At 47.4% G+C, this 23358-nt stretch overlaps 3 protein-coding genes across 5 annotated transcripts in view; all 3 read left to right on the top strand.

The window, feature by feature from the left end:
- DHX29 (DExH-box helicase 29) overlaps positions 1–16594 on the top strand; it is a 29705-nt gene extending 13111 nt beyond the window's left edge. Inside the window, exons 17-27 of one of the 3 annotated variants that reach the window (XR_008819582.1) lie at positions 488–572; positions 1189–1277; positions 1865–1993; positions 2824–2899; positions 3554–3778; positions 4664–4800; positions 5430–5523; positions 6225–6527; positions 7943–7995; positions 13516–13612; positions 14361–14401. Coding sequence is in view for 2 of the 3 variants with exons in the window: in XM_056325454.1 (XP_056181429.1) it covers positions 488–572; positions 1189–1277; positions 1865–1993; positions 2824–2899; positions 3554–3778; positions 4664–4800; positions 5430–5523; positions 6225–6527; positions 7864–7995; positions 13516–13612; positions 14361–14416 (1423 nt within the window). In the remaining variant the exon portion in view is untranslated. Of the gene's footprint in view, positions 1–487; positions 573–1188; positions 1278–1864; positions 1994–2823; positions 2900–3553; positions 3779–4663; positions 4801–5429; positions 5524–6224; positions 6528–7863; positions 7996–13515; positions 13613–14360 lie in introns of all 3 variants that reach the window. The other 2 variants (XM_056325454.1, XM_056325455.1) reach the window with 2 other exon arrangements.
- A 619-nt stretch (positions 16595–17213) lies between these two features.
- Positions 17214–18766, top strand: CCNO (cyclin O). Its single transcript, XM_056323691.1, has 4 exons — positions 17214–17445; positions 17634–17773; positions 17849–18034; positions 18205–18766. Exons 1-4 carry the CDS (start codon positions 17214–17216, stop codon positions 18688–18690), a joined length of 1044 nt encoding a protein of 347 aa, XP_056179666.1. The 3' UTR covers positions 18691–18766.
- Positions 18767–20213: 1447 nt separating this feature from the next.
- Positions 20214–23119, top strand: MCIDAS (multiciliate differentiation and DNA synthesis associated cell cycle protein). The gene is made up of 4 exons (XM_056323692.1): positions 20214–20415; positions 21634–21860; positions 21996–22106; positions 22637–23119. Exons 1-4 carry the CDS (start codon positions 20214–20216, stop codon positions 23117–23119), a joined length of 1023 nt encoding a protein of 340 aa, XP_056179667.1.
- The last annotated feature ends 239 nt before the right edge of the window (positions 23120–23358 follow it).

Raw genomic sequence — 23358 nt, forward strand, 5'->3', positions numbered from 1 at the left:
AAAGATTCATAGGTGGACTAAGATGTCAAGGCCTAGAAGAGAAGGGAAGTAAAATCTCTGTGGCTGTCTCATCTCTGAAGGCCTCTTAGTTGGGCTGAGAGTTGCATGTGTTTATGGTTCTGTGCAGTTTCAGTAATGGTCTTTGTCTTAAAAGCACAATGAAAAGAAGTCGGATTCATGGACACTTGGTTCCCTTTTTTGCTATGCTATTAATGTAAATTAACCTAGAGTTGTGCAGTAGCAGTATTTTTCCTGCATTATTACCAAATAGAGGAACAGCCCTATAAACTAATGATGTTATCTTTTCTTGATATTGTAATAAAACACCAAAGCAGACTTTTTGTGCCTAATCATACAAAGTTTTCACTCTTTCCAGTGTACATTCTGGTTGCTTTCTCCAAACTGTTATCATTGTTTTGGTCTCATTGCTTTTACAGTATCCTTATTTTGATAAGTGTATATTGATTAGTGTCGCTTCTTGTTCTAGGCACAGGTTGATAGCTTTGCATTCTGTTCTTTCAACTCAAGACCAAGCAGCTGCATTCACAATACCTCCTATTGGTATTAGAAAGGTATGATGTATTTAGAAAGGCAGAGTTCATTAAAAGAAGAAACTTTCTGTGCATGTGTCTCTGAATTGTTTTAAAATTAAATCATACAGAATTACACATGAACCAGTTATTCCTGGAATTTTCTCATTGCAGAGAAACAATTCTTCTATTCTGGTGCTCTGTAACAGATAGAAGCTAGCATGCTGTGGAAACTTTGACAGTAATCAGACAAATTTTTAAAGATAGTATTTTTCCAAGAGCTTCTTTAACTATTGGCTTTCTTGTATTTTAATTATTATTAACCAGTAACTATAGCTCTTACCTGGGAAAACAGTATTTAACTTACTGCCAAACTAATCAAAAACTTGACCAATTTTGGCAGGTACTAGCTACTAACTTTGATGGATTATAGAACAAAGTGAATGTGAAATTCTCACTTAACTTTTGTGTGCTCGGTAGTTGGGGAAGACCAAACTATTTTCCAAGTCATGTAGCTTGTCATACTTTGTCAGATTATTTAAGGAAACATTTCTGGGTAAAAACTTGAAACAGAGTTAGTCTACAATATTGATTAAAAGGATGAAAACTGTTAGACTTTCCATAATTCTTTTATTTATATTATGTTACTACTTTTCAGATCGTTTTGGCAACCAATATAGCAGAGACGGGTATTACAATACCAGATGTGGTGTTTGTAATTGATACTGGGAGAACAAAAGAAAATAGGTGAGTTTAAATCTTATTTTTTAATCAGTTGCCCTGTGATTACTGTAAATACTCGGCGGTTAGTACTGCAAGAACGTTGTAGTGTCCTCAAACTACAGTTCTGGATGAAAAAAATGTGCTGAGCTCATTGAACAGCTTTCAGTTTAGGTTCAAGTTTGGGATGAGTCTTTGGATTGCCAAATGATGTGAAGAACAAGGGGAATTGTTCACAGATACAGAGAATTATGATTAAGTACTGGTTAAAAAAAAAAAGTAGATCCTCTCAGTTTTTAGAAGTTATTTTTTGTCCATCTTAAATGTGGAAAGCCCTGTAGGATGTGTTAGAAAGAACAACTCTGAATTGCCAGGGAGGTGAAATAATGCAATAGATCTTTGATTTTCTAATTCTTACACTTTAATTACTGAGTTGTATCCAAGGTTCTATGATGTACAGTTTCCCCCAGGCATGCTTAGTTTTCAAAACATACTTAATTTTTAATATTTTCAGATAAATACTATTTAGATATTTTATCAATATGCTGGTATTTTAAGTTTACATCAAAACTTTAATTCTGAAATCTGAAGGAAATTGCTTTACCATTTTTTAGGTATCACGAAAGTAGTCAGATGAGTTCCCTGGAGGAGACCTTTGTTAGTAAAGCTAGTGCTCTGCAACGACAAGGAAGAGCTGGGCGTGTTAGGGATGGATTCTGCTTCCGAATGTACACAAGAGACAGGTATTGTAAACTCGGCAAGATCTGTAAGTCACATTAACATCTTATATCTTTTTTTCTGCATAAAAACAGGAAGTCATGTTGAAATTCACTTTAACAATTGCAAACTGGAAAGAAAAAAAAAACCAAACCAAAAAAACAACTAACCACCCAAAGTTTTAATATCATATGACTAAAGTGTTATAATACTCTTGTTTCATGACCTTAAAGTTAATTTTATTCTTAGTAACTCTATAATATTTTGAAAAAAAAAATTCATAATTAAAGGGGAAGTGCAGCACCAAGGAATTATAGATTGGTTTCTAACAGCATCTGCTGCTGCGTCAAATATACAGAGACCTTACCTCCTGAACTTTGAAGATTTTATCAGACAAATCTGTAGGTTTCTGATGTGGTATCTCTGGATAATAGATGGGAGGAAAGCAAATTATGCAGTGCTGCAGCATTAGTTGCATACTTTTTCCTGCTTGTCTTAAGCAGCTTTCAGCTGAGAAACAGTTAAGGTGAAAGTATTTTGAAGTAATGAATGGGGTGTGCATTTTAACCACATGCAAGACCCTCAGTTTAAGAGCTTTGCATTTTAATTTGTTTTGAAAATCATGGTCTTACTGCCCTGTCCCTCTCTTTCACTAAAACCTTGCTTTCCAAGCTACCACCACACACCTTAAATCAAAGGATGAGCAGTTTACTCATGCATTAAAACACATGCCACTTCCCTGTCTTGCCCCTCAAAAGAACATCTGTGAAGAACAAGCATGTGAAACCTGAGTTTATAAGTTGAATTCAAAGATTAAATTGAATATCTGTGTTTCTATCCTTTTTATGATTTGCAGGTTTGAAAGTTTCATGGAATATTCTGTTCCAGAAATACTGCGTGTGCCTTTGGAAGAATTATGCCTTCATATTATGGTATGGGTTTGGTTTTAGAATTACTGACCTTGTTAGCTAAAGATATTACACGTGCCTTTGGAGGAATTACATTTTCATAGTATTGTGTGGTTTTGAAAGTACTGACCTTGTTAGCTAAAAAAGTTTGCTAGGACAGCCCTGATCCAGTGTAGTCAGTGGGGCTTCTCCCACCAGGTAACCCAGAACCTGTGTGTTGGAAAATCCAGAGCATACTGCTGAGTAGGAGTAGCATACTATGCTTACTCCAGTTTACCTCAGAGTAACAATTCAAACTTAGTTAAATAGCCTTCAAACCGATTTCTGCTTAAGGAAGCAATTCCATTCCCTCTCTCCCCACCCTGAGTGAGCAGGATATGCATGGAAATATGACAGGTTGAGTTGATCTCAACAGATTTGAGAGTCTCCTGCTCATCTGTGACCATTGGTAACGTGCTTCACTGATCAGTGGTTGTGCCATATGAAGCCCTTGCAAACAATGAAGTTCTGCTAACCTAATGTGGGAATGCATCTGCATTCTGGGAACCAAGAGGCTGGTTTACAGGGGATGGAATGTGGGCTTTTGATTGCAAGAAGTTTTCCAATTTCCTTTGTAGCTACTATAGAGTTTGTTACAATATATTTTTATATTGAATGATATGCCCATTTACTCCACAGAAATGCAATCTTGGCTCTCCTGAAGATTTTCTTTCCAAAGCATTAGACCCACCACAGCAGCAAGTAATTGGTAATGCAATGAACCTGTTGAGGAAGATTGGGGCTTGTCTGTTAAATGAGCCCAAGCTGACTCCATTGGGCCAGCACCTCGCAGCCCTTCCTGTCAATGTAAAGATTGGCAAAATGCTCATATTTGGTGCTATATTTGGCTGCTTGGATCCTGTGGTGAGTAAAAAAAACCAAACAAAAAAACAAACCAACAAAAACCTCTGTATAAATTTAAAAACACAGAAATGGTTAACTCTTTACAATTAATCTGACTTCTGCGATGTGGTATTTTGAAAGGAAAATGCAAGAAGTTAAAATGTTAATTTTAAGGTGAAGGCATGTGGACATCATGGAGGGGAGCAATCTTAAGTGTTCTTTACAGTTGAACTCAATATTAAAGGTCTTTTTAGAATCACAGCGTCATTTTAGGTTGGAACTCTTAAGTACTGTTCACAAGATAGTCAGACGTGGTGCCCAGTTTTGTCTGTTATGATCCTAAGGAGTATGACACTTACAGAAAAAGCCCTGTTAATGTGCGTTACACCAGTATGGATTACCCCACAGTTCATGGGCCAAGAACATGCTGACGTAAAGTTACTGCAAATAATCGATGTTATAACTTATTATATGAAGACTGTGGCACACTTTCCACTTTTAACTTAATCCATTTAATTTACTGCAAATTAGGAGGAAGCATGGGTATGGTAGTTGCTGAAAACAAATAATTTTAAATTTCAAGTTCTCTTAGTATCTCCTGTTATAATCTAAAGTAGTTGTTTAATCTGACCTTCACTGTATCATATTGGGTGTTGCTCTCTCATTTGGCAAACCATTTCATGTGAGTTTTGAGATTAAAAAAAACAACCCGTATTAGATTTAATTTTTAGGCACTATATAAGCAATATCTTTAATATGTGTAAGGAAATTCTTACAGTTGTCCTTGACTTAGTAGAAGATAAAGCATCATTAAATATTACTGAAAAGAAAATATAAAGCCATTTGTATGATAAACCTGTAAGCTTATAATAAAACACTAAGTGATGTGTACTTTACTAATTGCAGGCAACTCTGGCTGCTGTTATGACAGAAAAATCCCCATTTACTACACCAATTGGTCGAAAAGATGAAGCAGATCTTGCAAAATCATCTCTAGCAGTGGCAGTTTCAGACCATATAACAATCTACAATGCTTATCTGGGGTAATAATTCTCCTGTGCTTATAGCTAGATGCAGGTAACACTTAAGTAATGCCGTTCTGTAAAGAATTTTTAATAAATATCTCCTCTTGAATCGTTTGCACTTGGAAGTTTTTCTCTTCAGAATATTAAGTGCCAAATACTGTTAACACAAAAAGGTAGCTTGCTTACTTACTCTGTAACTCCTTTTAATCATGCTTGTATGTGTACAGAGGTGTACTGTGTCTGTTTATCCTAGTATTTTTTTGGTGTTTGTGATATGCTGACCTGAGCATTTTGTATTTGAGGAAATACAATTCTATATATTATAAAATTACATATGCTTTTTAGGATATTGCCACTAAATCTCAAAAACAACACCTGAATTTTTTCAGCTGTTCAGACAGACATGTAATGTTTGAGAGAAAATTACCATATATTTTTGTTAGTATCTATCAGCTTTGTTACAGGCATGTTTTCCAGGGTGCTCTTACACCAGCAACATTCATCTTCATTAATACCACTGATTTCTAGTTTTGAGTGGAGAATGCTGATCAAAAGACAGTATTGCCTTTTAACTTGCTACCACTCTTACATTTTTATACTCTTGATGTGATTCTTTTTGCTGTAGTAAGACAGGGCTTTTTCCTTAGGTGGAAAAGGGCTCGACAAGAAGGAGGGTATCGTGCTGAAATGACTTACTGCAGAAGAAATTTCCTTAATAGGACTTCACTGTTAACTGTAGAGGTAAACCAAATAATTATGCTCTGCACTCAAAAGTTATTTGTTAAAATTTCCTTCTGAAAATGTCATGCCCTTTTAAAGAGGTGATGTATCACAGTTACTGTTTAGACAAAAACAAATGGAGTGCTAGGGACTGATAAAATGCACACCCTTAATCAAAGTAGCTCTGTCTGCATTTGAGTTTTGATATGCACAGTTTGTTAGTACACATCTTTGCAGTCAGTGCCATTGAAGAAACTGGTTGTTACTTCCACCAGAGAATCAAAACTTATGAATTAGAGTACTTCGCTTGTGTTATTCTTTATGTCGAAGAACAGAGAGGTTAACAGTTAGTTTGAAAGATGAGCCACAAACTTGTGTAAACGGCCATGTGTTTTTGGTGAGAAAATTTTTTAATTGGTCCTTCCTATTTGAGTTTGGGTGCCTGAGCTCTTCTACACAAAAGTGGATCTTTGGTGCAAATCTGTCTTTATTTTAACGACAGGTGTGAGAGTATTTGCAGTGCATATATAGTACCATATATCTAATCCTACATTCCAGATAATACTGTTCTAATAGAAACAGCCAGGATTCCAGAGTCCTTGCAGAAAGTAAGTGTGTTTTATAATAAGAGGCTCTCCTTTGGAAAGGAGAATTGTCTGCTGACGGAGTAGAGTATGTACCTTCTTAAATTCAGAGTTTTACTAATACCTTACTAATTTCAGGATGTGAAGCAAGAACTCATACGGGTAGTCAGAGCAGCAGGGTTCACAGCACCTACAACACAATGTGGATGGGATGGAAGTGGAGCCACACAACCCCTTTCTCTCCATGAAATAGCTCTTCTTAAAGCTGTGTTGACTGCAGGGCTGTATGACAACGTAGGAAAAATAATATACACAAAGTCTGTGGATGTTACGGAGAAGCTGGCTTGCATGGTGGAAACTGCTCAGGGAAAAGCGCAGGTGCATCCCTCCTCTGTAAATCGAGACTTACAGACATATGGATGGCTCCTATACCAGGAGAAGGTAAGTGAAATAGTGAATCTAGCTGATAGTTTGTGTAAAGGTAGAGTTACGCATCTAATATTAAATAACATATGTTAGTGTAAAATATATCTGAACTTCTTGTTCATCTTAAGAGTTGTTAGTATCTAATGATCCTAAAGTCCATAAAAATGAATCAACTGAGTGCTGAAGAAAAAAGTTAAGGCTGAACATGATGAACAGATCTCTTCATGGTGAAACTGAGAGTTTAATTCTATTTATAAGTACAGTGTTGTTGATTTAAATATGATCACTTTAAGCAGTAATATGTGTATTAACACTTCAAAGTGTGCTTTGGTTTACTGTTCTAAGCAGACTCTAATGCTTTGAAACTTGGTACAGGCCTCACATATCCCCCGTAGTAACTTAAAATGTAACAGTCAATTCTGTAACTGACTGCTGAACTTCCTGTGTGAATTGCATCTTTTTTTTTCTCCTGCCACTTTCTTCCTCCTCACAACTGAATATTTTATCAGCTACTTGCTAAATTCAGGTGTTTATATGAAGTTACACTTCTGGTACAACAAAACCTTGACAGCAGTTGCTCAATGACCAGCTTTATTGTAAAGAAGTAGGAAATTACATTAGACTTAATGCAAATGAAGTAATAGTAATTTTTGGGGACTTGAAAATATTTCCTGCCCCCAAGAACCTTGTAGTGTAATGGCAGGACAGCATCTAAAGTAGGTAAGTTATTCTGTGAACAGTGGAAAAAATAAAGCCTGTACTTCTGTATGAAGATGCACTGTTTTTGTTTATTTCTTCCCACTGACAGCCCCTTCCCATCCCATTCCATCTCTTATCTGTGAGAGGCCTGAAAGCCAGAAGTAGCATATGCTGAGGCCCATAGTGTACTCTGTGTCTGCACATGTCCCCACACTTATATATGTATGCATGTGCATATGTGGATATAAATTGACAAACCAGCTGCTGCTAAGAAAAACGTGTAATAGAAGAGTTTCACCTACCTTATACTTCAGTAGCTTTATTAGTTTTTTTGTTTCTTCTCTGAACAGCACTAGGCTAACATTATCTTTCTGTTTGAATTTTAACAAGAAAATCATGGCTTTAGCTCTATGTTCTTTTATGTTCTTGATAGCACGTAAGCCTATCACTTAGAGGTGATGTATTTTATGTGGTCTAGGGCAGGCAGATTGCTGTTGGTCAGTCTGTGTACAAGACTTCTGTTGATTGATCTTAAAAGGAAAAAAGAGTGTTTTTTGCTTCTGAAAGTGGCAATCAGATTTGGTGTTCTCGGGTTTATGTGGCTTGGGTTTTTTTTGTGGTGTTTTTAATGCTTGTGTTTATTTACATGCAGGTGAGGTATGCTAAGGTGTATTTGAGAGAGACTACTTTAATATCCCCCTTTCCCATTTTACTTTTTGGTGGGGATATAGAAGTGCAGCATCGGGAGCGTCTCCTGACAGTTGATGGCTGGATCCATTTTCAGGTGTGTTAATGTGTCGTAGTTTTAACTGTTGCTGGCAGCTAAGCACCACACCAGCTGCTTGCTCACCCCCTGCCCCAGTGGGATGGGGCACAGAACCGGGAGAGTTTAATGAGTAAAGCAAAAGGTCCACAAGGTTAGCAAAGCAAGGAATTCACTCACCACTTCCCATCGGCAGGCAGGTGTTCAGCCATCCCCAGGAAAGCAGGGCTCCATCACATGTAATGGTTACTTGGGAAGACAAATGCCATCCCTCTGAACATCCTCTCCTTCCTTCTTCCCCCAGTTTATATGATGTTGTTTGGTATGGAATATACCTTGGACTAACTAGTTTAAGTCTGCTCTCCTGGCTCTGCTCCCTCCCAGCTTCTTGTGCACCTCCTTACTGACAGAGCACGGGAAACTTGAAAAGTCCTTGATTTAGGTTAAACACTACTTAACACACTGATGTTTCAGTTGTTGCTATCAACATTATTTGTGTATATATATTATCTGTTTTGTATATAATGGTGGCAAATTTGACTCACACTCTTAACTGCCTAACAAACAAGGTGATTTAATTCTTTAATGCTTTCCCTGCTGTTACTCTGGATAAGAGAAGAACCGCTGCAATACAGTCTCATCAGTTCCGTAAACTAACTACATAATTACATGCTTCATCCAAAGCTACATTGCATTTAAATGCATTATGCTTATCAGCATGTTCATGTGTTGACTTATGTGGGTGTCATGGTCCCATCATAGCTTTTCACTACATTAGCGTCTACATAAAGACAACTATCAGCATTCAAAGTGCAAACAATATCAACTTCTTTTGGGTTAACATTATACAGAGGTAATCAATTATGCCAAATACCAAGACTTTCAGTAAGATTCTTCATTCCTCACATACATTCACTCTTTTGCAACAAGGTCTGCAAGTCAGTTTCAAGGAAGGGCACACCAAACAAGGACTGGTTCAGTAGGGAGACACACATTAGTTGCTGGGTTGACTGGTGGCAGCAGCGCTCCCACGATCCGGCACACTAAGCTCAGGCCGTGCACAGCGAGCAGGTATCCATCGCGGGCCTTCATCTGTAGAAACACAAGCATAACCTCTCCCCCAAGTTAGCAATTCATGCGTTCCCGACCAATACCCCGTACGAGGGTCTTTCATGCGTACTAAGACACCTTCATGCTTTTGTTGCTTGTCACCAGTTGACACAAAATGTCGCACAGTGGGAGGCACCGCATGGTCGGCAGAGATTTTCAGAAAGTTCAAAACGTAACATGCTTTCTCTAATTGTGCCTCTGGGGTCATTCCCTCAATTCCCCTTTTTTTTGGTTTTTTTTTTCTAATGAGTTAGTGCCACTTTATTAATAGACTCACACCAATTTATACCCCCAGCTAAAAATACACACGCTACGCAGGCTTTGTTATTGAAAAGGTGATAGGTTAAAACTACGCGTTCACACTCCTGTGATCTCTCCTATGATTGGTCCCGGTGTGGTGCCCACGCGCTGCTCCCCCCTTGTGCAGGCATGCTGCTTTCTTGTGGTTTTTTTCCTCGTCTTTCTGTCCAACTCTCTTATCTCTCTGTGAATACAGTTTCTTTGTCTCTCTTGGCCTTGCATATATCTTTCATAACAGCTGCAGCTTGTTACACCTTTGGCCTGCTCGGCCTGCTATTACAACAAAGTTACTTGGTCTGGATTGCTCATAATATGTCCGTTGTCTTCCAGCCATTCCACAAATCCCCCTTTTTGTTTTTGAGCAATCCAGACCCCTTTTATTATTCTGTTCATAATTCTCATAAAGCAATTCCACACACAGATCAATATAATTAAAAAGATTACAATGGCAATTAGTACTGTTAACCCGTGCAGAAACAAATCTTTTAACCATCCAGTAATTCCAAAACTCTGTAGCCAGTCCGTTAACCCGTTCTCAATCTTTATAGCCTGTACATTTTTTCCTAACTCTGCAAGTTTCTTATGAATACAGTTTGAGTGATCAGGCAAATTCATATGCTTTCCTTAGCGCTGTTCACTATAGGCTACTCTCTACTGGTCATGCTGTTTCCTTATCTTCTAGAGGTGAGATCACATTCCTCCTTTGCTTCTGTCTCATCCTAGTTCCTTCTCATACTCCCTTAAAGTCATTTAACCCTTTGCTGCAGGATCTCAGCTGCACATCATCAAAGCAAGGCCAAAACTGCACATTATCAATGTCAAAACCACCCACTGTCTCTGTTCCGTTGTTCCGTACAATTCTACAATTCCCTAAGTCTACAGTTCCCTTATTTTTATTTTTATTATATTTTTATTTTTTTAACAGCAAAATACATTTCAACCACTATAATACAGTAGAGTATAGACAGCTTTTGTGCGTGACAGAACACAGTCACCCTGTACTGCGGAGCAGTTTTTTGCAAGTCCTGTACTACTTTCCAAGCAAATGGTGTATGAACGTGAGGATTACCAGCAGCCGCATCTCCCAGTACAATAGGATATGCGTGCGGTGCATCGCTGGAAGGTGTAGGAAGATAAGGAGCGGTCCGCCTATCAATTTTGCTAAACCCCAGTTCCAGTCTCTTAACGCCCCATCTCTTATAGCCTGCCAAAATCGGCGAGGGTCGCGCGTCATTACTGTACCACTGAAACCTAGATTTTTACCACCTCCACCTTCTTCATTGCCTGTGAGTGATAACGTTGTCGTAGCAGGACCCGAATCTGGGTTTTCGGCATTTCCATCCTGCGCGGGCAGGGCCGGAGCCGGGGGGGGGGGGGGGTCCGCGTTAAGGTGGTCAGATCGGGCCGGGGGGGGAATGGGAGGGGGTTCTATATTTATTTCCTTTATCTTAGGGTGTACTGGAATAGGGCACCCGTAGCAGGCACAGGAATGTGATTTTCCCCAAAAGTTAAGAGACCTGCTGTAGGTTCAGTGCCCCCCAGCCGCTCCACAGCTGCTGCGGCTAAGTTCTTTTCTAATTGATACCTTTTAATGTTATTTACTATCTCACACCATGGCCTCATTAACTTTTTGCAGACTTATCATCATCTATAATCAAATCCCATAAATTATCACCTAATTTTTGCCACTCTACCACATCAGAAAGTGAGTTGTGGTCCTGAAAGCACCCCTTTCCCCTTCCTAATGCAATTAAACCCGGTAATTGCTTAACGCAATCAACACCCTGCTTTTCTAAAAAGCATTTTAAAAGATCTAGGGCTACCTTGAAATCCATGTCGCTGATACCTTTCTGCTCCATGATTAAGGCACTCTCGTTGTGGTGGTGCTCCTTGATTAAGGCACTCTCATCGTCGTGGTGCTCCTTGATTAAGGCACCTTTGTTGTGCTCCTTCATTAAGGCAGTTTAATTAGTCCTTTTACGTTGCAGCCTTTATAGTAGCCCTCACAGACAGCGAACCCCCTTTTGGATGGTCCAGGCTTCTCTGGTCGACACACCAAGCCAATCAGTGTTCGGTCGATCTTTGCCCCCCCGGTCGCTGCTACCGGTGCTTCTCTGTGTCCGCCGCTCCAAGCAAAGTTGTATCAGGTCCCTGTTCGGGCGCCACTTGCGAGCGGCAGGGAATAGAACGCAGCCAACTCAATATGAGTGATAAAGCATGATTCACTTTATTAGCCCGAATAGCTCCTGTTTATACAGTGTATCTAATTATGCATACTCAGCAGTCTATGATTGGCTAGAATCACTACCTAGTCATTTACATGGTCCTCCTACTTGCGGTGAGCTAGCTTACGTGACTTCTTTATCTCTACTGCACATACCTCCTTAGAATTGTTTGTGAAGCCTGTTAAGGCCGCGGTGTCCCTGCAGCTCCGCAGTTATCAGCACACCTGGCAACCTCAGCTGAGGCCTAGTCTTGATAGCACACCGGTTAGATTCGGCTCTGCTCGTACAAATGCTCTAATGATCTGTGACCCTTCTCATCCAGCCATTCCCCAACAATTATTCTCATGTCAAATCCAAAACACAGTGTTGTACCAGCTACTGAGAAGGAAAGTAGCTCTATCCCATTCCAAACAGGACAGAGTGATAACTACCTTTTGTGGTTCCATGGGCTTTTGTATTACACACCTGATGTACAAGCTTAATTCAGAACACTATATACATGGGATGAAGATGAGAGAAAAAGGAAGGAGAGAATTAAAGGAAATTATGGGTAATTTAATATACATGTAGTGGAAACTTAGCAAATCATGCTCAAAAGAACAGGCTTGTAATATGCAGCTTCTAACAAGTAAGTACCTTCTCTCTTCATGAAAAAATGTCAGTGTTCTTCAGAAAAGGTATTGGAAATGGGTATAGACCAAACCTTGCTTTATAAAACTGGTACTGAAAGTAGATGAGCATGCTATTTTATATTACCCTTTCCCACAGTCTTAGTCATGTACGTAAGTACATATTTATCTTTAAAATAGTATTTATTTTCTTTATAGCACAGACAGAACTGTTTGGGAAAGAAAAAAATCCAAATGGAAAATATCTGTTTGGTTGATGTTGGGTGTTTTTTTGGTTTTTTTTTTTGTTCCAGGTGAAAAGGTTTTATGTGGGAATGGGAAGACTGAGTATTTATATTTAACCTATTCTTGCAGATGGAATTGGTAACATACCAAAATCCTCTGTAAATTCTGCTAAATGGCAAACATGGGCTTTTGCTAGCCTGCCAGCTACTTGGTCACAATGCTCCTGCAGGCCCTGTGTTACTCTCAAGGAAGACTATAAGCCACAAAACATTTTAGGTTTTTGCATTTCACTCATGCAAGCAAGCAAGCATTGAATTAAATTCACTAGTTACCATAAATAATGCCATTTTAAAAAGCGGCTCCCTTGTTGGTTTGTTGGAGAATTTTTTTATGGTCCCTGGGTGGCTATAGGTCATGCAGTTGCTAGGCCGATTACATCTTGTAGTGTATTTCAGAATTATTTTTTTTCTACTGAGATGCTAAGTAGAATATGTTGCATTTTATGCTTACTGTGCTATGGGCAGTATATAAATGAAATAGACTGGAATAGGGAAGGAGGGATAAAATGAATGATTTCTGGAAGGCAAGAGGGTTCAGCTTTAGATAACCAAATTCCTGGTGAGATACAGGAGAGGTTTGTGGTTGCTTTCTCAAGGCCAGGCAGACCTCCTGAGAGGGAAATGTGTAGATTACTTTATTTCAGATACAAGTTAATTGGTACTTTGTACCTTGGAAAAAAACAATTTGAGTAAGTAGGATATTAGTAAATTAATACTTCCACTATATGCTGGTGGTTCATGATGCGTGGGAGCATATTCTTGAGTTAACCTTCTGAGGTGCTGTCCTTTAGAGACTGATACTATTAACAGGTGCCTAAAGATGAGAGGGCATAATGTAAGCCCAGTCACTTCATGAGTACACTATCCATATGCTCAAAAGTTTGCAGGAATCTTGTTATAAACTTCTGTTTATATGTAAAGTAATCTTTTAACTTATGTTTTGCTACAAGATGTCCAAGTAATGCAAGTGCTTGTCTTCTCTGTTCTTTATAGGCTCCTGTAAAGATAGCAGTAATTTTCAAGCAGCTAAGAGCTCTGATTGAGTCTGTTTTAAAGAAGAAGCTTGAAAATCCTAAAATGTCACTTGAAGGTAACTATTACTGCCTTGCTGATGTTACTATTTAAGTGGACCTTGTGGCAAATCTGAGGAAGCATTAGTACACTGCATCCTCACTCAGTATGGTTAGTGTGGCTTGAATATCATTCTGTTATTTTGAGACACATCTAAAAAGTCATTACTAATCCTACCCACGTTATGTGGCTTACCCCAGATGTACGAAGATCTGCACAACTGCTGTTACAAGGATATCCCTGATAACAATGTTTAAGGTAGTAGTAATAATGGTGAGGTATGCATCTCAAAACAGAAGTAAGTGTGTGAGGAACCTCAGGCACGGATGAAGTTTTTAAGTGTTATGCCAGTTGTCTGTCAGTTTAGGTTAATGATGGGAAACTGCTTGTTGGCCCCTAAAGGAGAGATAGAGGAGCACTGGATGTTCAGAAGAATGTTGTAGGTGGGGAGGAAAAAAGGGAGTTCCTATATGCTAATTTATCTGTAGTTAACTCATCATTTTCTCAGTCTTTTTTGTGGCATACTGAAATGGCTGCAACCAGCTCATTGAGTAATTCTGTAAAGTTTCCAATGATGTACTGTGGACATACTTTTTGCCCTTTTGCTTTGCAAGAGGGAATCACTTGTCTTGCTCTGAGTCTGGCATAGCCTAAAACATTAAGATTTTAAGTTGTGGACAGCTAGATTTGTCTTCTGATTTTCTTGGGTTTTGGGAATCAATTTTCAAGCTCGCTGTCTTCCACTCACTGTGTGTTTTCTTTCCTAGATGACAAGGTCTTACACATCATCAAAGAACTGATAAAAACAGAGAATGGTAACTGAAACCAGAAATCGGTAACAGACCAGAGCTTCAGTAATGGCAGGGGAAATACGCACTCCAGCATTAACTGAAAGTTTTTAAATGCTTGGCATGGTTGATACCAGCCATGATGTTGAAAGACTGCATGATTTTTGCATAGAATTTACCTTTCTCTGTATCAATTTTAAGGGTGAACATTGACTATGTTTAAGCCTTTACAATACACTTGGTGCCATTTGATTGTAGGAATGATGGGCGGAAGCAGTTTCTTTTCAGTGTAAAAATGACTGTGGCCAATTCCTTTTTTTTTTTTTTTGCTTAATGTACTAATAATACCATTATGGGTGGTACAGACTGTAAGTAATGGTTAAAGGTTGGGTGCTGAATCTCAGCTGAGTAGAATTCCATTAGATGTGTGCAAACAGAAGACTTCCATTAGATGTGTGCAAACAGAAGACAAGTGTTTTCTTATGTGGGCTTCCTACACGGTATTTTTTTTCTATGAATTTATAGTATTAAAGCAATGCATCTTATAGATGTCTTCATTTTTTGGTATGTTTACATTAAGAAGATCATATGGACTGCCATGAACAGGTGCTCAGCTGCCCAGCAGCTCCTCTGCGTCTTAGACTTGTTCCTACCTGTTCACCCTGACCCTTGTCTCTCCCTGCGTTGTCATAAGTTTTGCTGTCCCTTTCATACGTTAAGTTTTGCATAGTCCTGTGAGCCCCCTCAAATGATGATCATGGTGATCATGGTTTTTCCCCCTTTATTGATCAAAGTTCAGGTTGATCCTCTTCAGAGCTGAACCAGAGTAGCTTCTTCAGTGGCTGAAGCCTTCTGGTTTTCAGCATTCTCTCTTATCATTTGCTCACCAATGTTTGTGTGTCTGTGTGTTGCTTTTGTTTCTTATTTCTTTTATACTGAATATTCCTTAACCAGATAACTTAATGAAGGGGATGCTCTAACATTCCACCTGTGCCCACACCATTGACAATTATGAAGTGAAATTTTAGATTATCACTCAGCTTTCAAGAATGAGGAATATTTTTTGTGGGGGGAGAGTCTGTTATTTAAACAATTGCAGTCAAATAGGAACACTAACGTACAGACAGGGGCATAGTGTGGAAGATAATTTTGGTTTAATGTGAAAAATAAAAGATTTCCTATAGCAGAAGTTAATAGAGGTTAATAGTGTACAGAAAGGGCACTGAGGAAAAGGCATGAAAATGCAAAATACATAAAGCCATCCAGTTTTATTATTATAGTGGAACTAGTACTGCTCTGCCAAGAGAGAAATATAAGCTGAAAGTAAACCAGGTTGTGCATGTTACCCTACATTCAATTCTGGAAGAGGCAAGTTCTCCTAACCGGCGAAGAACTCTGAAGGAAAACTGATCACATCAGTTACCCTTCTATGAATTGTGATAAACTAGTGGTAGTCCTAATTTCCTAGAAGAGCCAGGAAGTGCTTTTTTTTCCTTCTTTTTTTTAACTCCAAAGTATACAACATGTGTGCAAGGAAGCATTTAAACAGTTAAATTCTGATCTCAAGACCTGTTTTGCACTCTGTCTTCCCAGAAACATTCTTTCATGTTGAAGGCAGAGAAATAAAAACCTGCTGACTACGTTCCTTGAAGATGAAGCTTGAATGCACATTTGACAACTTCCTAGGTTTTTTTTCTAGTTGAGGTCTTATATTCGTATCCTTTGGAAACATGAATTAGAAACACATGTCAGTAATTCAACATCTAACAACATCTAACAGTTGTTGGTTTTGAATAGCTAAATCTTAGTGAAAGTGTTAATTGTCCTTGAATTCTTTTCCATTATTTACCCATGGTGAACAGAGAGGGTTTTGTTCCATTTATGTTTGGTAATGTCGAAATTCAGAGGCGTTCTTTGCGTTCCTCTAGCATGTCCTGCTTTGTAATCTTTTAAAGAGATAGCTTATTTCAGTTGTTATTAAGGGGATTTATTGTAATAACTGGGGAGCTGCACACTCTTTTGAGTGAGCAACAGTTTTCTTTAAAACTGATCAGACTGCTGTACAGTTATCTTAAATTTAAAACAAACAGAAAATGGTGACTACAGTGACTTTCTGCTTCTGCAGCGTGCGTGAGCTGCTTTTGTGCCTGTGCTCTTTTAGGTGGATGGACTTTCTCTTTTGTTCCAGTTAATAAATACTTCTGTTAACTCTGTTGTGTTTTCTCAAAGCGTTTGTCAGACTCCAGACCGGTATCCATGGAACTTTCCCATTGTAGTCACAACAGGGCTCTTTAGGGTGTATTTTTTAAGGGCAGTGTGTCATACTGGTGTCTCTATCCTCTCCTTGCACAGGATTTCTTGCTCCTGCCGTTCAAGCTGCAGCATTCCCACCTCCTGTCTTTTAGTGCTGGGGTCGTAAATTGCTTGGAGCTTTCTTTCTCCCATGGCATCCTCCCCATTGCCTGACCCAGGAGAGGATTTCTTTTTTCCTTCTACAAGTCTTTCCACATCTATAGCGGACTTGATCAATGGATCATACAGCTAAATCATACCAGCTAACAACAGTCATGTCTGACCTCAGCTCCACTTCTGTCACCCTGTGGTCGCAGTGCAGGAAGGTCTTGATTTCCCTCCCTTCAGCGATTTGAAATAGTGCTCTGGTAGGTAGTCTGTGGATGGAAGTGGAACCCAGACTCCAGCTGCCCAGAGAGCTCCAGCATTCCCAGTATGTCTCCCGGTGTACTTGTGCTATGTTTCCCGGTGACCTCAAACTAAAGCATTACCCAGGTGGAGCAGTCGGTAGCTGTTTATCTCACCGAGTTCGGAGTTAAAATGCTCGGAGCGGGAGAGATTTATTTTAGTAGCGGCGAGAGGGGGGCTCGGTCGCGGCCGGCTTTGCGGCCGCCCTTCCAGCGAGCGGGCACGGCCCTGCGGCTGCCCCGGCGGACGGCGCTGGCGAAGTGCCGGGCGTTCGGGCGGCTTCGGGGCCGGGCTGCGGGGTCTGTTTTGGAGACGGCGCTCCCGGCAGCGCCCGGCCAGCCCCCCGCGGCGGCGGGCGGGGTCGGTGTGCCCGGGGGGCGGGCGGTGATGCCCCGGGGCCGCCCCGCCGCTCAAATACCCGCCGGCACGGCCGCCCCGGCACGGCGATGACGGCCAGCGGGCTGTGCGGCGGCACTCCGCAGCGGCGGGGCCCCGCCGGCTCCCCGGGGCGCTGCCCTCGGCGGCGGCGGCGGCGGCGGCGGCAACCGGCGGCGGTGGCGGCGGCGGCGGCGGCGAGGGAGAGCCCGCAGGAGCTGCAGGCTTTCCGCGACTACGGGGAGAGCTGGTACCGCTCCCGCAAGGGGCTGGAGAGCCGCTTCCAGCCGCGGGAGCCGCTCGCCCGGCAGCCGCAGGTGGGGGAGGCGGCGGGGGCCGGGCGAGGGCAGCCCGGTGCCAGCCCCGCCTGACCTCCGTTCCCGGTGCCGCAGGTGACGGCGGAGGCGCGCTGCAAACTGGTCAGCTGGCTCATCCCCGTGCACCGGCACTTCGGCCTCTCGTTCGAGGCCCTCTGCCTGGCCGTCAACACCCTCGATCGCTTTCTTGCCACCACGCCCGTGGCCGCCGACTGCTTCCAGCTCCTGGGGGTGACGGCGCTGCTCATCGCCTGCAAGCAGGTAGGGCGGCCCCGCAGCCCGGCTGCCCCGCCGCCGGCGTCCCTGCGCTCCGCCTCGGCCACCTGCGGCGGCTCCGGCGCCCGCTTAGTCCCCGCCGGGCCGGGCTCCGCACCCTCTCCCCCGCGCTGCCCCCCGGCTGCAGCGTGCCCGCCCCCCGTCCCCCCTCGCAGGTGGAGGTGCACCCTCCCAGCGTGAAGGAGCTCCTCGCCCTCTGCTGTGGCGCCTTCACCCGCCAGCAGCTCCGCAACCTGGAGTGCATCGTCCTGCACCGCCTCGGCTTCGACCTGGCGGCGCCCACCGTCAGCTTCTTCCTGGAGCACTTCAGCCAGGTGCGGCTGGAGGCGCGGGGCGCCGACGCTGGGGAGGCGGCGGACGCCAGGAGTCTGGCGGGGGGGGTGGCGGAGCTCAGCCTGGCCGACTACGCCTTCACCAGGTACGCCCCGTCCCTGCTGGCCGCCGGCAGCCTGGGGCTGGCCGACCGGCTCCTGCGGCACCGCAGCCCCCTGGACCTGCGGGTCAGCGGCTACTCGGAGGAGCTCCTGCGGCACTGCATGGACGAGCTGCAGCTCCTGGTCTCTCTGAACGGGCAGTCCCTGCCGCTCCTCCTGCCCCCGGAGGTGGCCCAGAAGTGTCCCTGGCTGCGGAGCGGCCGCTGACTCACTGCGGGGTGGCGACGGCGACACCGCCGATCGCTTGCCCCTCTGGCCGCCGCCGTGTCTGCCCCGGCGCCGAGCGCCCTCCGGCTCCCTGGCGCCCGCCCGCCGCGCTCCGCGGCCCCGGTGCGGAGCCCGCCCGCCAAGCGGTACCGCCGGTGGAGTTCAGAGCGTGGGATCACGTTTTGCACATGGTGTTGCTGTACGTCAGTTGCAGTGTCCCGTTGCTGCTGTGTTTTTTTAAATCCAGCATGTAAATAATATACTGAATCGCAAGCACTGTATTATTTATTCGGAGGATGGTCCATAAAGGTAACAGTGGGAGGACCACGTGGACGTTCAATAAACTCGTTTCTGCTTGTTACCTGTACTCGTTTGTTTGCTGGCGGTGTGTGCAGCCAGCGGGGAGAGGAAACATTGGCACAGGGCGAGTTCCCGAGCAGTCAGCTCCAGCTGCGACAAAATAATGATGCCCGATGTGATCGCCCTTTTCAAACTGACACGCGCTGGCTTGGTCGTGGTTGGGGGGGGGGGGGGGGGGCGGGTATTGTATGCAGTGACTTGGGTATAGGAAAACAAAACATTAACTAATAAAACAGGAAGTCACTGTATTTCCAGCAGGTCTATAATCCAGGTGCATACTCCTAACTGGCACTGTAGTACCACACGAAGCATTCAAGGGAGGAAAACAGTCGTAATGGTGTAAAATATTCCATTTTCTTCACGTTACTGCCTCCGTGCCTGCGCACCGAACTGATGTTAAGAGGGCATGTGCACACCTGAGGGTGCCCTCGGGGGTGCTCGCCCTTCAGGGCAGCAGGGAGGGGGGACCCCGCACGCCTCGCTGCGCCCCGAGCGCGCCCCGGCTCAGGTGTGCGGGCGGAACGAGCGGAACCCGCCCGGCCGCTGCGGCGGGGGGTCCCCACGCACCCGCGGCGGGGGCTGGGTGAGGGGCGGTTCATCCTCCGCCGGCCCCGCCGCCGGGCTCGGCAGGGCTGGGCGCGGCAGCGCTGGGGACCCTCTCCCGGTGCGGGGCTCAGCAAGCCAGGATGCCGCGGGCTGGTGTCTCCCTTGCCCCCGCCTTGTATTTGCAAAGCCCCCAGCCCTCACGTCTAACAAACACCCCCACACACAGCAGCCCCGCCCGCAGGCTGAGGCCACCCGCGGCCGGGCAGGGACCGGCGGGCGGGCACGGCCGGGCTGGCGGGCAGCGGGCGGGGCGGGACGGGACGGGCTCTGCTCGGGTTTCCCGGCGGGGCAGCCCCTGGGCCCGCCCCGGCCCCGCGGGCGCGGGGAAGGGCTCGGCGGGCGCGGGAGCCGCCGGCGCGGCCCGGGGAGGCGGCGGGAGGCTGCCGCGGCGCGGCGGAGGGAAGGCGGGCGGGCAGCCCCCGGCACGGCACGGCCCGGCCCGGCCCCCCGCGCCCCTGCCCGCGGGGCGGCGCCGAGCTGGGCGCGGGGCGGAGGGCGCCCGCCGAGGCCGGGGCCGGGGCCGGGGCCGGGGCCGCGGCGGTGGCACCGTGGCAGCAATGGAGCAGGGCGGGCGCCGCCGGGCCTTCGGCAGCATCTGCCCCAACAGGGTCCGGGGTCCGCCCGCCAGCCTCGCCAAGAAGCCGGCCCGGCCTGGCGGGGGCACGGCGGGGACCCCTCCGGCCGCCCTGAGCCCCCGGGCGCCCCCGCCCCGCCCGCGCCGTAGCGGCGCCCCGCCGGCCCCCGCCGCACCCGCCCTCGGTGAGTCTGTCGGCGGCGGAGAGCCCTGACCCCGGGCCGTGTCCCCCTCCCCGTGCCTCCCACCGCGCCCCCCTGGTGCCCCACACCGTGCTCCCCAGCCCTGCGTCCCCCGGCCGTGACACCGCCACCGTGCCCTTTACCGTGTCCCCTCGGCCATGCCGCCCTCTCCATGCCCCCTGCTGTGTCCCCGCCGGCGCTCCCCACCCTGATTCCCAGCCCCACATACCCCCGTGCTTCCCATTTTGCTGTCGAGTCCCGTTCCCTACCCCGGCTATGCACATCCCTGCCTGGGCACCTCACCGCGGTCTCTCACTGTCCCCAGCGCTCACCACCATCGACTGGCAGGATTTGGCAGCCTGTGTCCCCATCCTTCCCACCAGCCCAGCCGGCCCTGTGACCCTGCAGCAGGTAATGCCCCAGCTGGAGCAGGCTTGGCCACCCCTGGTACAGGTACCCACAGGGGTGGCCCACTCAAGCCGCTGGGTGCTGGCAGCCCCCCTGGCCTCCGGCTTCCCATCTGTGAAATGGGCATAGTGGAGGACATCACCTTGTCCCACGTGTTAGATGGGTTCGTGGCAAGGGCAGGGCAGGGAACAGATGCCCTGGGTGTTGGGGCTGTGCAAGGGTGCTGAGCACAGGTGTTGGGGCGGTGTGGGCAACAGTGGGCCACACGGGCAGGTCTGAGCCTTGGGCTCTGCTCGCTGGCACATTTCCTTCACCCCTCCCAGGGTCCCTGCTTCCAGAGTGGACCGGAGTTTGATTTCCAGGAGTTCAGAGATGCTGTTGATGAATTTGCATCTGGCAAGTAGATATTTTTTCCTTACTTAAGCTAAACACCCTTATGTGTGTACATCAGCAGTCATGCTGTGTTTGGTCTCCTCTTTTTTTGCTTTGGGGTTTTTTTTTTGTTTGTTTTTGAATGCCCACTCAATGCACACTCACCCTGTCCTGGGACAGTCTGTAAGGCAGTGTGTCCCCTGTGCACCCATTTAGAGGGACCTGGGCTGGCACTGAGCTTTCCCCCGTGGGAGACAGAAATTAAATCCAAACAGATTCAGGGTGCACAGCTGCCACAGTGAAGAAAAAGCATGTCAGGACATACCGGGGGGGGATGCTCAGAACTGGGATGGTGTGCTGGGGTTGGGGGCGGAGGGGGGGGCGGGAAGGGAGGGTATGAAAGCCTCCCTCTATCTTAACACCTGTTGCTATTCCCTGCAGACACATCCACCTTATTGCCACTGCCACTGGACTGCACTGACTTTGATTTCTCACTTGGTGAGGAGGTGGCCTTTGGCTCCTGCACCCCACAGCTGGAGAGCAGCATGCTGGCACAGATGCCCCCACAGCGTCTGCTTTCCCCCAAGGCTTCCCCCAAGGCATGCTGGAGGGGCCTGGCAGGCCAGCACCAGAAATCACTGGGAGATGCCCTGGAGGCAAATAGCCAGGTAGGGACCCATCCCAGGGGCCTGTGGTGGATTTCTCTCCTGTTGAGGCAGCTGCATGGCCGTGGTGTGAGGCATCCCACAGCCCCTGGATGGTGGCTCTGTCCCAACCACCTCATCCCTTCTTGTCCTTCACAGCTGCGGGAGACCCTCACACAGAGGCAGGAGGAGCTGGCAACGCTGCAGGAGAGCAACGTGCAGCTGAAGGAGCTGGCGAGCCAGGCCAGGCAGCTGGCTGCCATCCTTGAGGTGAATGCTGCCACCCCATCTGGCCTGGCTGCCCCACAGCCCAGCTGGTCCCTGGGGGACAGTGTGGTGTGGGGGTGCAGTGGGGGGCAGGGTGCGAGTTGAGGCTGAGCAGCGTGAGGTGGGACAGGGACACAGGGGGAGCGGGGGTGCAGGACAGGGTGGGGTGGTGTGGGGTGGGATGGTGTGGGCCAGGGCAGTGTGGATCTGGGTGTGCAGCGCGGGATGGAGCAGGGTAGTGGGGGACAGTGTGTCACAGTGCGGGGCGGGGTGTTGCGCAGCAGGCCTGTGTGGGGCAGGGAGTGAGGTGTGGGAAGGAGCAGCGCGGGACAGTGGTGGTGCAGTGCGGGGCTGGGCGGTGCGGTTGGGGCTGGTGCGGTGTGGGGCTGGTGCAGGCCTGGGCGGTGCAGTGCGGAGCTGGGCGATGCGGTGTGGGGCTGGTGCGGTGCGGGGCTGGGCGGTGCGGGGCAGGGCGATGCGGGGATGCGCGATGTGGTGCAGCCCGCGGAAGTCGTGCTCTCTCCCGCCGGCAGACGCTGGTGCTCCCGCAGCGCGCCGACGGGGCGGCCCTTCCTCCTGCTCTTCATCCTCCACCTCCTCTTCATCCTCCGCCTCCTGGTCCCGCCGCCGCCAGGATGTGGGGCGGGCGCGGGCGGCCGGAGCCGTGGGAGGAGGCGGCGGGCGTGGACGCCATGCTGCGGCAGGTGTCGGAGCAGTGCCGCGCTGCCCTGCGGAGCCTGGGGACCAGCCCGGGGGACGGCCGTGGGTGCAGCCCGGGGACCAGCCCCACGGCCAAGCGCCCGCGGCCGGCCCCGCGCTTGCACGGCGCCTTCCGCGGGCTGCGCACCGGCGGCGCCGCCCCACCGGCGGGCCCCGGGGGGCTGGAGGGGGGCGGCAGCCTGCGGGCGGCGCTGGGGGAGGGGGGCGGCATCCGCACCCTGGCCTTCCCGCAGGGCAACGCCTTCACCCTCCGCACCGCCGCCGGCGGGTACCGCTTCCGCTGGGTGCCGCGCTGAGGCGGCCGCGCCCGCCGCGGCCCCGGCCACGCGTGTCCCGGGCGAGGCGGAGCGGGGCGCGCCGCGGCGTGGGGCTGGCGGGGCCCCCGGCCCGGCCGCACGATCCCCCTTCCCCCTGTGAGAACGGGTGTTTGCGCCCCCCCGTCGCGGGAGGCCGGAGCGGGGAGGGGCGGGCGCGGCGGAGGCGGCCGCGCCGCATCGAGGGCAGCGGGGGCAGCACGCCGCGGGCCCGGCCACCG

This window comes from Falco biarmicus, chromosome Z (assembly GCF_023638135.1).
Source record: "Falco biarmicus isolate bFalBia1 chromosome Z, bFalBia1.pri, whole genome shotgun sequence".
Classification (NCBI taxonomy): Eukaryota; Metazoa; Chordata; class Aves; order Falconiformes; family Falconidae; genus Falco; species Falco biarmicus.